The 14,903-nt window shown below is 45.2% G+C and overlaps 1 protein-coding gene and 1 long non-coding RNA gene across 2 annotated transcripts in view; one reads left to right on the forward strand and one right to left on the reverse strand.

The window, feature by feature from the left end:
* LOC146492466 (uncharacterized) overlaps positions 1–14,903 on the reverse strand; it is a 364,885-nt gene that overhangs the window by 108,502 nt on the left and 241,480 nt on the right. The window lies entirely within an intron of this gene.
* The window catches only part of LOC146492471 (uncharacterized), a 30,223-nt gene that overhangs the window by 11,876 nt on the left and 3,444 nt on the right, over positions 1–14,903 (forward strand). Inside the window, exons 10-14 of the mRNA XM_085149344.1 lie at positions 1,682–1,957; positions 4,892–5,173; positions 7,382–7,634; positions 8,807–8,924; positions 13,585–13,626. Coding sequence (XP_085005470.1) covers positions 1,682–1,957; positions 4,892–5,173; positions 7,382–7,634; positions 8,807–8,924; positions 13,585–13,617 — 962 coding nt within the window. The 3' untranslated portion in view covers positions 13,618–13,626. The remainder of the gene's footprint in view (positions 1–1,681; positions 1,958–4,891; positions 5,174–7,381; positions 7,635–8,806; positions 8,925–13,584; positions 13,627–14,903) is intronic.

Below are 14,903 nucleotides of genomic sequence, written 5' to 3' on the forward strand. Positions count from 1 at the left end.
ACGGCTGAGGTTGCATCCTCGCAGGTCAGGTCTGTGCTCAGCTCTTAGAAAGCTGAAAGCTGGCCGTGGAAGTCGGCGAGTGTTGGATGTGTAAGGAGGTGTTTTTGGCCCCAGAGGGGGAAACTGTAACTGTAACACACACCTGCTGTTCCAGTCACAAAAACTGCAGTTTTCTTGGAAAGACGTCCTCGGCTGCTGACGTGTCGTGACATGAAAGCCGTGGGCTTATTGTCCCGCTCATCTCGTGACCTCCCGTCTATCACCGACCTCGATCAAAACACCGATCAACACAAATTCTAGTTCGGCAGATTGCCACAAAAGTCCCGACTGCAGTTTTCTGAAAGATGAGCCGTCGTCATTTAACGACTGCGCGCTCCGCCCTGCGGCAGGTATCTAATGGCAGACTGCGTCGTGATTACAAACAGGGATTGGTTGCAAAACCGGCTTTACATTATAAATATAAAATGCAGCAGCAGCAACATCAGTGGACTCACACAGCAGCAGCTTTAGCACGAGTGAAAACACATGAAGGAGCGTGTAATGGATAAGAAGCAGCATTCCTATTTTCCTCTTTCAAAGTAAAAGCACTTTGGAAACTTCAGCCCTCAGAACTCATGCTAATAATAAAACACCACATTTAAACTCATCATTTAGTACAGGGGGAGGAGCTACAGAGAAGTCCATGCAACTGTGGCTGGGAACCCCCACACATGCAACATGTTTACTAGCGGTGTCCCATGATTACTGCCCCACTGTAACAGTTTAATTATATCTGAGCTACACATGCAAACACTCGCTGCCCTCACATTTGTGTTTCCTAAAGAGCGAGACCAGCTGTGACCTGCTGTTTCAGGGCTCTGATGCATGCTCTTAATGCTGGCATGTTTCCTGACACCTGCATTTTTAGCATTCCTGTACAGGTATTTCCTGTTAGCTGTGGCAGTTGGACAGTTAGCCCGTTCTTTACTCTTGCTTTGTTTGTAGCGTTGCACCTGAATGAGCGAATGAGCTCCACACCTGCCGCACAACAAAGGTCAAACATGCGTCAGGCCCGGTCGGTGCTTCACACCTCGGCAGGCTTCAGTAAGCACAGAGGTGTCACTGCTGGGTGAGACGTGACCATTGCTACCACGCAGTGTGTTTGTGTTTGCATGGCGCGCCCTCTCAGTCTGTGCTAACCACACTGTGTACACACTTCCACTCCTGCATGACTAACCTGCAGCAGTGAAAGGCCACAGCGACCGCTGCTGAACTCTGTTATTAATTAATATGAAGCTGACGGCTTCATCGGGTCTGGAAGGAACTCCCAGTTAGCCATGGGGGCGAAATCTGTTTCTCTACAAGCCTGGAAAAGCTGTCGATTGTGCTTGACTTGTTAGCTCGTTATTCCTGCAGGTAAACAAAGTGATGAAGATGAGTTTTACTGGTGGGGAAAAGATAACTTCACTCATAATCTCTGAGCACTAATTATCAAACAATAAGGGAAAGTAAGTAAAAGGGAATTATTGCAGTCATTATGTATTAATGTCACATGAAAGGATGTAGTCGCTGACTCCACCCATCACGTTTCTGCTGCCATGTTGGCGATTGGAGCTGCTGGTGACAGTTTGTCAGTCGGTTTAATGATGAAGTACAAACTGTTCACAGTCATGTTGCACTCCCCTCTCCATGTGCTCCACAGACGGACCTGATGATGTCACCATCACGCCTGCAAATCCACCCAAGTTCATCCAGGCTGGTTCCGTGTTCAACCTGACCTGCTCGGCCGGCTCCCTGCCGCCCGCCTCCTTCACATGGTACTATAACGGCACGAGGATCGAGACTCCCAGCTCTGTCCTCACTCTGGATATGATCAAAGCCAAAGGGTACACGAAGGCGGCTGACTACACCTGTCGGGCTGAAAATCCCAAGAGCAAACGCAGCGTCGCGTCCCCGGCTGTTTCCTTCGCCATTATGGGTGAGTGACGTGGCTGAGTATCTATATATAGATATAGAGATATATAGATAGATATAGATATATATATATATATATAGATATAGATATAGATATCTATATATATCTATATATATATATATCTATATATATATAGATATAGATATAGATATCTATATATATATATATATATATAGATATATATATATCTATATCTATATCTATATATATATAGAGAGATATATCTATATATATATATAGAGATATATATATATATCTATATATATATATCTCTATATATATAGATATATAGAGATATATATATAGAGAGATATATATATATAGATATATATAGAGATATATATATATAGATATATATAGAGATATATATAGAGATATATATATATCTCTATATATATATCTATATATATCTATATATATAGAGATATATATATCTCTATATATATATATCTCTATAACTATATATAGATATATATACTATATATAGATATCTCTCTCTCTCTCTCTCTCTCTCTCTCTCTCTCTATATATATATATATATATATATAGATAGATAGAGATATATATATATATAGAGATATATATATATATATAGATATATATATATATATATATAGATATCTATCTCTCTCTCTCTCTCTCTCCTCTCTCTCTCTCTCTCTCTCTCTATATATATATATATATATATATATATATATATATATATATATATCTATATATCTATATATTATAGATATATCTATATATATAGATATATATATAGATATATATATCTATATATATAGAGAGATATATATAGATATATCTCTCTATTATATATAGATATAGATATAGATATAGATATAGATATCTCTCTCTCTCTCTCTCTCTCTCTATATATATATATATATATATCTATATATATATATATATCTATATATATATATATATATATAATAGATAGATAGTATACTCTCTCATCTCTCCTCTCTATATATATATATATATATAATATATATATATATATATATATATTAGAGAGAGAGAGAGAGAGAGAGAGAGAGATATATATATATATATATATATAGATATATCTCTCTCTCTATATATATATATATATCTATATATATATATATATATATATAGATATATATATATATATATATATATATATATATATATATATATAGAGAGAGAGAGAGAGAGAGAGAGAATATAATTAGAGAGATATATATCTTTATATATATCTCTATATATATATTCAGGAAACATAAAAGCCGGTCAGGCAGACTGAAGGACTGATGCTCTGATGAGTCCATAATAAGTGCTCGTGACCCTCGTCACAGTTTTCACCTGTTGGTGTTGAAACGTTGTGCTAACAGACAATGTGACTCGTCTGTCATTACAGCCCAGGACTCTTTTTATCATGTTTTTCAAAGATGTTGTTTTCTGGCTCTGTGCTGTGGCAGACTGTGAGAAACCTGCTGGGTGGGAGGCCGGTTTCATGTTTGTGCCCTGAGGAGTTTCTCTTTGTTGATGACGGAGGGGAGTTCGCCTGAACAGAGCAAACAACATGTCATGTTTTGGCTTCTCGCGGGCTGAAATGATAAACTGCAGCCTGAAGCGTAAAAATCACAAACGTTATAGCAGCTACTCGGCCACGCGTGTGTTATTTAATTATGAATCTAATGATTTTAATCAGAAATGCTTCAGTGAATTAAAAATGGACATAATAATAATAATGGATTGGATTTATAAAGCGCTTTTCAAGGCACCCAAAGCGCTTTACAATGCCACTATTCATCCACTCACTGGTGGAGGCAGCTACAGTTGTAGCCACAGCTGTCCTGACAGAAGTGAGGCTGCCACATGGCACCATCGGCCCCTCTGGCCATCACCAGTAGGCGGTAGGGTCTTGCCCAAGGACACAACGACCAGGACAGAGAGCCCAGGGATCGAACCGGCGACCTTCCGGTTACAGATACGCTTCCCAACCCCCTGAGCCACGGTTGCCCCATAATTGATTATAAGTCTTCAAATCATAGACAAGCCCCCAAATGAAACTGAGACGATCAAACGAACATAACAGAAACACCTGAGAGGGTTGATGGCAGGCCGACGGAAAAGAGGCGGAGCCTGTTGGTGCTCTTATCAGTGGAAAGCAAACGGTAGAGAGAGCCTGAACTACAAGAGAGAGAATGAAAGGTTAGCCCCATTGTTCTGCCTCAGCTGGATGTTTCTTCTTCCCTTACTTTGGGATCCATGTCAGTTTGAGTACACGGAGTTTAAAGTTTTTAGCTTTAAATGTCTGAGTTAAGGATTCAAGCATCAGGTTTGTTAGTTTGTCGATGCCTCCACCCTCCACAGAGGTCACGATGCTCACAAAACAGACTTTAATTGGCTGCCGCAGCCGTCGTGCACCGCCCAATCACAGGACAACCTGGAGGTGTGGAGTGGAGTGTTTGTTTAGCAGGCTCTAATCAGAAACCCTGTGCAGTTGCATTGTGGGACGTGTTGGATCCAGCTTGCCGCTCACTGGTTCATGAGGTTTTGGCGTTCGGCCATCAGCGTCTTTTGTGTTTGAAATGAGACGTTACTAAGAAACGAGGCATGCTCACGCTGTTGCAGCATGTCAGTCAAAGGCCTGCCACGCCCTGACTCATGACTGTTTCTGCTGAAGGAGACCGTAAGTCAGAAAATGGACATCATGTTGTTACCGGTAAGACTTCGACTAGCTTCAGACTGAAGCATCTCAGGAATTTGCTGAGGCTGTAAATCAGGCGCAGAGTGGGGTCATTTTCTCAGACATGCTCACACCTGGACTATCCTGTATCTACAGTCCTTCCTGCACTTCTTTATGTGTCTTTAATAATGGATGTAATATGTGCCAGAAAATAGAATCAGAACAATAAACACAGGAACCGTTACCATCCTTGTGTCTCCCTTTAATTTTCCCAGAGGGAATCTCGAGAGTTGAAATCATCGGTCCGACTGGTGTGCTCATCGCCGACAACAGCACGGCAAACCTCAGCTGCCAGGCGATGGGGGGCACGGTGGGGGACATAGACTGGCTGAAAGATGGTAAACCTCTCGGGCCTTCCAGCCCTCGTGTGGTTTTTGCCGCTGATGAAAGCTCTATGCTGATCAGGCCGCTGCAGAAGGACGACAACGGAAAGTTCACCTGTCGGGTCAGCAACGCCGTCAGCAGCAAGGAAGCCCACTACAACATGCAGGTCGTCTGTAAGTGTTTGCTGAGATACTCGAACGTGTGTGTATGCATGCATGTGCCTGTGTTTGACACGGATTTGTTTTTATTAGTGTTGATCGTCTTTATTAAAGTCCAATGAACTTCCATAAAAGTGTTAGTCAGACAGTAGAGGTCCTGCACACGCCTCACTCGCTTCCCATCCACAGCAGGTATAAATATCAGACAGTAAGCTCAGCTCCAGCAACAAAGACCGGCCATTTTTAAATGTCATTATTTCCAAAGAGCATCGTGATGTAATACCTTGGACTGTTCTTTCACTATCCGGTGCTTAATTTAAGAGTCTTCTGTCAGTAACCTTCCAGTTTCTGTGTATCGAGAGCATACGTTTCTTTCTTTCTGCTCCCCTATGGGATCAGAACGATGCCACCTTATCCCAAAGTCCAGCCAATCACGATTCACATTCGTATATACGCAGCTAATCAGCGTTGACAGGCTATGACAGCGTCCTTATGTGCGACACCGGTGTTTTAGCAAAGCGGCTGATGTGGAGTGAAGTTAATGACAACGTGTACAACCATTGGAGATGTGAGCAGGACAGACGAACAACTGACGGGAAAAGTGTGGACTTTATACCAGTTTTTAAATTGTGTTGATCGGCCGTAAAACCAGAGTTATGATAAAATATCTGCAATGTTTGTTTTTCTTCCTGAATACTGTCGTTGTTTATATTTACTGCAGGAAGAAACGGTAAAAACAGAGTTTTATAAGGAAAACGCTCGAAGCCTGTGAGCAAAGACAAAAACACCCCACCCTTCCTACTGGTCGAAAAATGTACCATGTGGACCAATCAAAAATTATATGGCAACATGGCATCTAGTTTTTAGGACGGGGGGAAGTTTTAGGAGTGGACAGCGTGTTTGAGATGTGAGAGATTTGCGACGTTTAGCACAAATCTTGTGTAGTTAGTGTGTAGTTAGTGTGTAGTTAGTGTGTAGTTAGTGTGTAGTGTAGTCAATAGTGTTGTTGTGTGTCAGAACAATGAGGCGACTGCTGAATGTTACAGGTTGTACAGCAGTGATACATCTGCTGCTGTCAGGCCTGCAGGGTATCAGGCTGTTGTTCTCCTTCATCTCATAGTGGACAGAAATTATTTTTGGAGTGACACAAATAATTTGTGTGGCATTCAGATTTGATGCAGAACAGCTGATTGTTCTGTAAATAGTTTGAAATGTTTATTTAAAAATGCCTTGGCTGCATTTTTAGGTAAACAGCTGCAAAAAACTTTGTTTGCATAACTCAGTAACTTTTTTTGAAGAAGTAACTAAATAATTAATTACCCAACATTGGTCATTATTTACTGTATTTACAGACAGAGTTACAGACTCATAGACTCATAGTCATAGACCCAGTCAGAGCTTTATTGGAGTTCAAGTTATTTTTACTTACAATAGTGTTAACATGCTACAGGTCAATGACTACATTTTTGTTTTACATTTTCATTATAAGTGGGCTAAAGCAGGTAATTAAAAGTAGTCTAACATAAATGCTGTAATTTGATTACTTTAATAAACATGTAACTTGGATTTGATGCTGGCGTGACCACAGTGCACACGTCTGCTGTTGCTCACAGTGGTCCAAGCTCAGGGAGTTTCTGCGTTCAGACACGTGAAACATTAGAGGGAACTTTGCTCATAACTGAAGTTTACGGCATTTGGATTGTTTTAACCTCAGGTTCTCTTTTTTGTGTCGCCTCCTTTCTGATCCTGTACCACACAGCTACTGAGGTCACACATCCTGGTTTTAAGTAGAAACATCAACAGTTTCCTTTTCCCACTACCAGTGCGTAATATTTATGGGTGGTTACGCTCCGTCAGCTGTCAGCTGATGGTCATCAGGAAACAGTCAGAGTAACGACCGGCGTGCTAACAATTAAGTTCGCTGTAAAGACAAGTTCGTGATTATGAATCATGGAGAAAAATAACTCATCTTGGGTTTTACTTCTGTCATATCCAGGCTCTTATTTTGAAATTTTTCCTGTCTTGCAGCACTTTGGTCAGCACGATTTGTTTTAGATCAGCTTTATAAATATTTCCAGCGATCACATCCATGTGAACACTGCGAACAGGAAGTGGGGGTGTTTATCGTTTTCTGTACAGAAAATAAAATAAGAAAATAAAACAGGACACATTTTCACCTAAATCCAAACGATAAACCGGCTGGTGTTGTCATGTTGTGTCCAGATGGTCCTGAACAACCGACTATAGAGGCTAAAAAAGCCGTGGAAGTCAATAAGCCAGTGGAGCTCACCTGCTCCGCTGCATCTGTTCCTCCTGCCAACTACACCTGGAAGTTAAACGGCACCGCAACTACAACCACAGCGGCGGTGTCGTTGTGCAAGTGCAACATACCAAGACACTGGAACGTACACATGCGAGGCACGCAACATCATCACCAGAAAGACCACCTCCACCAACCACAACCTGTCTGTCCGAGGTGAGCGCCGTCATGCAGCCCAGACGATCATTAAATGAATAAACAGACTTTACTGCCTCAGCGCTGCACAGCCTGCAGCCTGAAGTTTTGCACTCCTCTTAAATTCTTACGGGCGTGAACGTTTATGTTTGTATATTTGTTTTTTCAACCAATGAGGAAGCACCAGGTCAGAGTTTACTGCCGGCACGTGACGTCCACGTCTGTTTGAAGCTCTGACATCATCTCAGAGCTTCAAAGAAACCCAACCAGTTCATGTCGTTTGCATATGGCATGAAAGTTTGGCAAGTGCAACTCTTCAGGTCATTACAGATGCCTAAAAGCGTCGACCAAATTCTTCTACGTAAGGCCAGGTGTATTTTAATCATCACTAATTATTGTTGTTAGATATGATTCAGGATTTACGTGTTCGAGCTTAATATGCTCAAACATAAATAAAATAAACAGGTTTTTCCTTCATTTTCTAAAAGACGTGATCACTAAGGTACATAATGTGTGACTCACATTTTCAGGTCGTGAGAAAACAAAACTGCACCCTGAGTAAAGCTTGTAGGCAAAGTTGGGAACTACAGATGCACAACAAGCTAACGTTAGGCGGTTTTAAGCTAATGCTAGCTTCAGCTGAGGGAGGAGTTTTGTGCAGAAAAGGCTTCTTCCTGTCTTTGCCTTTCACAATAAGGGTCCTTTATATATATACTCTATGTCAAAGCGGTGTACAGCAGATTAAAAAATATTCCTAGTTGCATATTTTCTTAGCATATAAACGTCATAATCCACAAACAAAAAATACCAAAATAACGTCGCGTCCTGTTACTATGAAAAAGAACTGAATCAGCTTCATTGTTTATTTGTGAGTAATCTAACGGAGTGACACGGACAGGCCAATGTGATGAGGTGACGTCACCCTGAACGAACATTATCAGACTGTTTTTAAACAACTCGTCCTGTTTTCTTCTTCTCTAGTCTTACTTTCAGTTTTGCCAGCGAGCAGCGGGGGAGGTGTAGCGGTGCGCCGCTTGTTTACTGTGATGTTGGAATGAGGATCTGCGTTTCCGCCTTTATCTTCTGTCCTGTAGATTAATCAGAGTTAGAGATCACAGTCACGCTGAGTCACGCATTCTTAAACACACAGTCACAGAGAATGTCCACACTAAACCACCAATGACTCTTCACAGGAGAGGGGACGCTGGATGGTCTCTCAGATGGCGCCATTGCTGGAATCGTCATCGCTATCATCATTGCTGTGGCCCTCGTTGTCGTAGGCTTCCGGTATTACTGCCGACAGAAAGTCCCGTAAGTACTCCTGCTTCCTGATATCTAAAAGGGGCATGCAGGGGGGCACATCGGTCAGCCAATGGGATGAGGCGTTGGAGCGGCTGAGGCTTCGAGGCTGAACCAACCAAACCAACAAAACAGGTCTCACTGTGGCTGAAAATGATCGTAACGTTGGCCTCAAACTGTTTGACTGACTGTTTACTCGTAGTTTCCTGATTTTAATTGGCTGACGAGATACGACTGAGACTGTTCTTCCTCAACAAACTGGGAAAACACTTTGTGTGGAGCTGGAAACAGAAATATCTGTGGGATTCAAGCAGCTGACAGCTTAAAGCAGTGAAAGAGTGTTTGTGTCGTTCATGGTGACAACAGCTCATGAGATGTTCTGTTTGCACTGCTGTTGTTTCTTTGGAGCAACAGCAGCGCTTTAAATGTGTTGGTGGAGAAACTGGGCGATCACACTGAGTCTCCAGAGACTCCAGATTCAGAGTGAGCTGCTTATTTTGATTTGAACAGTGTGAGGAACGTTACTCCCGCGCTCTGTGCTTTTCTTCCGCTGTGTTTCATGACCTCCCAGGAAACGTTCCTCATTCCTCTCATGCCTCGGCGGATTGAAACATGTTCCCAGATGTATCCTACTCAGATATTAAAGAGCCGCCACGCCCTTCGGCACCATTTCAAAAGTAACTGTCACCTTTGCACACGCTGGCCACAGTTTGGGAGCAGCACCTCCACCGGTGCGATGGAGGTAAAGACTAGAAAGAACATTAGAGTCCTGCAGCACTGTCGTATCTTTAGGAACACTTTATAACAGACTCATCGGGGAGACGCTTCCCTGTTGCAAACAATCAGGTCTGCAGACACAAATATGTTAAACGGTGCTACAGTTGAAGTCACGGCACGCTTTTCCAAAAGAGCGAGTGATGCAATCACATCACATTTTGACACACAGCAGGAAGCTGCGCTGCTGAAACAAAGAAGCGTCCGATGAGTCACAGTCGCAGCCTCCAGCATGCAAACACTCACATTACTCACTGCAGCCAAACCAAGCAACGCAACACAGGAAGTTACCTTGAAAATGTGTGTGTGTGTGTGTGGGGGGGGTGTCTGCAGGAATCTCACAAACACGAAAGCAGCAGATTTACCTGGTGGGGGGGGCGTTGTTCTCATCCACCTGCAGGCGGCTGGAGGCCCGTAAGTCTTCTTAACAGACCTGCTGTCATGTGACGGGACCTCTTGATGTCTTCGGGTAGAGGGGCGTGCACCTGCAGGTCCGATGTGGTGACAGGAGGCCTTTGTTCTGTTCTGACTTCCTGTGACGGTGGAGATGTGGATGGTGATTGTCATCCTGGAGCTGGTCACCTTTGTTAGCTCTGCCCTGGTGAAAGAGGCGGAGACGTAAATGTAAATATTTAAAGAGGTGACTTCCTGGAAAGGAAAAGCAGTTTCACAGCGTTTCATTCTTCAGGAATAAATGAAACAGCAACAAGGTTTTCTCTGTATTATTATTTCCTCCTACTGATTGGTCAGTGGGAGTCCGTAGCAGGATCTGGGCAGTTTTCTCTTCCATGCTGTGGGACACCCCGATGGACGATGTTGACCTGGTTAAAGAGGGATCATGGTAGAGCGTCTCTATAGGCTCCAAGGCCGCCGAGCCGGGCAGGTGGGAGCACGGAGCTGTAGGTGGGACTGTAAAAACAAGAAAGACAGGAAGTAACCGTACGTTCAGACAAACACAGCTATCACACACTGGCATCTTAAACACACACCCAGAGCGAGCGAGAGATGGAGCGAGGCAGTGACAGCAGACAAAGACAGGCGATGACAGACGAGTGTGTATCACAAACATGCTGCAGTTTGTGCGCTGCACAGTGTGAGTTTGTTGTGCATGTAGTCTCACAGTAATGTTGCACTAAGGTACGAGAGTGAAACACGGGTCCTCGAAACATCGCAGTTTTTCCTGCTCCAGGCTCTGGATGATGTCATGGAGAGCTGATATGCCAAATATGGTAATCTCATGAAAACAGCTCTGACTGTGATCTCAGAAGCCCCGCCCCCACCACACCTGCAGAACAAGATCGGTCTGAGCTGTGAATCCAGGAATAAACACGAGGAAATGAGCAGAACAGGTCGAGCATCAGTGATGTGTGCTTTTATTTTGAAAGGCTGTGTGGTTTAACCTGCTGACAGCTGATGGACCCACAGACACACACATCAGTAACAGACTTTAGGAATAAAAAAGCTTCCCAAATATGACTAAAAATGTAGAAACACGCAGACGTGTGAAGACCTCGTGCTGTGATATTCAAATCAAACATGAGGAAAGAGGAAACGTGTTCAGGACACACACGAAGCCACATGCTCAGAAACCAGCAGGCTCATGTCTGAAAGAGTTCAGGTGTGGAGAGGTTTCACCTGATAACATCAGCGATCTGATGCTGAGAGCGTCACAGCTGAGCCGTCGTCCCGCAGCTGAAGCTCCGATACGCAGATTTATTCAACATCACTGCAGCAACTTACAGGTTAGCGTCAGTTCTTGTCAGTCTGGGACTACATTACCCACAGTGCAACTTCTAGCACAGACTTTGCACAAAGATGGAAATGTTTGCTGTGAAGTAAAACAGATTAGGGTCAAGGAGATGGAGCTGAGGGTGGAGCTGAGGCTAGCCCTGGGTGCAGCTCTGTCAGCCATGACCTCAAAGCATGCATGATCAGGAGTGGACGAGGCTGAAGGTCCTGCAGGTGCAGGACGTTCAGTTCAGCTCACGAAGCTGAGGACAGGAACCGAGAGACGGGTGGCGAGAACACGAGGAACAGCTCACTTCTGCTTCCAGGTCAGGTTAGAGTGGCACCACCCACACACACCACCCGTCATCCTCCCACTCTGTGGAGGGAGGCCGGTGGTGTTTTGATGAAAACGTCCCACACTGAGGACAAATGTCAAACGACAAACCTCGTTGTGTCGGAGACCAGAAACCCGTCCATCTCTGCCCAGGGTGGCCTGAGGTGCAGTCGCTGCAACGCTGAGGAAAACCCCGTTTCCCCACAAAGCCCGGAGTTCCCCGTGGGAGAGCAGGCGTGGGTAGACCTGACAGGAACGCTGGGAGTGCTCTGACCGGCCCTGCAGGCTCAGACAGCGAGCTGATGCTCCCACAGAGCCTGACTGACTCCAGCCTGTAATTACGCATTTCTCTGTGGTTACTTTGCAGCGCCGTGAATCGTCTCTGCAGATAAAAGCGCGACTTTCCGATAATTACAGGCGGCAGCTGAGATGCATTTGGTGACACGAAGGATTCCCTCAGAGCTTCATCACTGATGTTCACGCTCTGAGCTCAGATTGAAAAGAAGACGCGGACGGCTTTAATAAAAGGTTCAAATCAAACATTTAGACATTTTTTCATTGGCTGAGGAGTTGACGGCCGCTCCAATCGGGGGCTTGATACAAAGTGAGTGATGGCTGCAGCGCGGTGGGAGGGAGCAGCTTTCAAACGCAGCTCTCCTCAGCTCTGAACGAATCCCGGGAGCTGCTCGTGCCCAGCAGGGCGGGGCCTGTGCCGGGGGGAATGGCAGGAATGTCGCTGTCGTGTCTGCACACGTCTTCTGTGTGTTTGTGTCGTCTCTCCCATCACCCTGCAGTTCAAAGGTGCTCGCTGCCCACCTCCTTCCTGTTTACCTGAGGTCGTCCATCAGCGCTGAGCTGCATGTGTGCGGCCTGTTCTCCCAAGCTAGCGGTGCTGAAAGAGGAGAGGAAGGAGGAAGGAGGAAGTCGTCTGTAGATCCCAGAGAGACGCAGCCTCGTTCCTGCTGCAGGTGTTGCTCACAGCTGAACACAGAAATCATCTTCTGTGTGAGCAACACTGAACGTTTACACAGGATTTCATTACATTATATTATTTAATCTCTTTTCTTTTGGGGAAAGCGAGCATCGCGTAGCAAGTCCACTAACGTCGGTGCGTGACCTCTGACCTGTGAGCTCATCTCTGTCCCTGACTGTCTGAAACAGCCAGTTTTCAGAGGGCAGCGAGTTCTTTGAAGGCCGATGTTTGGGCTGCCCTCATCAGACGAATGTATCCGAGTTTCTGTGATAAGATTCAGCGATTGAAGCAAAAAGTATTTTCTTTGTTGAGTCGCTGATGTTTACTCCGAGAAAATCTCGACTCCTGAGTACTCATGAGGTCGCATGATGTTTGCAGGTCTTCGATGTTTTCCAAGGACAGCGTGGGAGTGGGGTGTGTGGGGTCAGTGAGATCCTGAGAGTAGGATGGGCTGTGTTGTGAGTCAGCGGTCTGTTTCTCGTGCGTTGGCGCTGCTGACGTGCTGCTGAGACGAGTGAATCTTTATCGAGAGAATCACAGCAGCGATTAAAGCGCGTCAGGCGTGACGGCGGCTGCTGCTCTGCAGGTATTTACAGAGAAGCAGGCGAGCGATCGACGCCGTGATGCGAGTGTTAAGGAGGAGGCACCGAACGCCGGGGTTGTAACATTAGCGCCGTGCGCTCTCTGACCTTTCACCTTTCTAACCTGCAGCTGGGTCGCGTTACATGTTATCGTGTTTATCGCTGCGTTTTCAGCTGACAGCGTGGTTTGTTTGAAGGTCACGGCTCCTCGCCGTCAGCACGCTGCTGCAGAGACACGTCGTCAGTGCTAATCACTGTTTTCTGTTTCTTTGTGTTTTTCAGGATGTCCTCGCCGTACTAAAGAAGACGTCCTGATTGCTGCCGGTAAGTCTGATGTGTGGGTGACGTGATGCACACTCAGCTGTGTGTTTGAGAGTATGTGCGAGCACATGTCTGTGCCGTGAGGATTCGTTTCTCACACCTGAACAGAGGAAAATTGGACAGATTCCCAATTTTAGGACCAGTCAAACATTCCTAGGCGGATAAAGCGCTGCCGAGCTGCACCGCGGCGAGGCAGCCGTCATGATGTCATGCTGCTGAGCACGCTTTGACTGCAGCACGCTACGTTACCAGCTGATGCTGACTAAGGCAGCGTAGCTGCTAATCAGTGCTGAGAACCAGCCTGATAACATCCTCAGTGCTGACACCGCCATCCTTTATGTACAGTCTGTAGCCTGACGCTGCGTTCTATTGGCTGCTGATGCAGCAGCTCCCAAGGCCGTCGCCACGACTCGAGCTAACAGCCCCGTGTGTGTGTGTCTGTGTGTGTCTGTGTGTGTCTGTGTGTGTGTGTCTGTGTGTGTCTGTGTGTGTGTGTGTGTCTGTGTGTGAGTCGGTGTGTGTGTGTCTGTGTGTGTGTGTGTCTGTGTGTGTCGGTGTGTGTGTGTGTGTGTGTTTGTCTGTGTGTCTGTGTGTGTCGGTGTGTGTCTGTGTGTGTCTTTGTCTGTGTGTCGGTGTGTGTCGGTGTGTGTCTGTGTGTGTCTGTGTCTGTGTGTGTCTGTGTCTGTGTGTGTCTGTGTGTGTGTCTGTGTGTGTGTGTGTGTGTGTGTGTCTGTGTGTCTCTGTGTGTCTGTGTGTGTGTTTGTCTGTGTGTGTGTGTTTGTCTGTGTGTGTCTGTGTTTGTCTGTGTGTGTCTGTGTGTGTCTGTGTGTGTGTGTGTGTGTGAGTCTGTGTGTGTGTGTGTCTTTGTGTGTGTGTGTGTGTGAGTCTGTGTGTGTGTGTGTGTGTCTGTGTGTGTGTGTGTGTGTGTGTGTGTGTGTCTGTGTGTCTGTGTGTGTGTCTGTGTGTGTGTCTGTGTGTGTGTGTGTATGTGAGTCTGTGTCTGTGTGTGTGTGTGTGTCTGTGTCTGTGTGTGTGTCTGTGTGAGTCTGTGTCTGTGTCTGTGTGTGTGTGTGTGTGTGTCTTTGTGTGTGTGTGTGTGTGTGTCTTTGTGTGTGTGTGTGTGTCTGTGTGTGTGTGTGTGTGTGTCTGTGTGTGTGTGTCTGTGTGTGTGTCTGTGTGTGTATGTGTGTGTGTCTGTGTGTGTGTGTCTGTGTGTGTGTGTGTGTGTGTCTGTGTGTGTGTCTGTGTCTGTGTGTGTGTCTGTGTGAGTCTGTGTCTGT

The sequence above is a fragment of the Neolamprologus multifasciatus genome, chromosome 22 (genome assembly GCF_963576455.1).
Source record: "Neolamprologus multifasciatus chromosome 22, fNeoMul1.2, whole genome shotgun sequence".
Lineage (NCBI taxonomy): Eukaryota > Metazoa > Chordata > Actinopteri > Cichliformes > Cichlidae > Neolamprologus > Neolamprologus multifasciatus.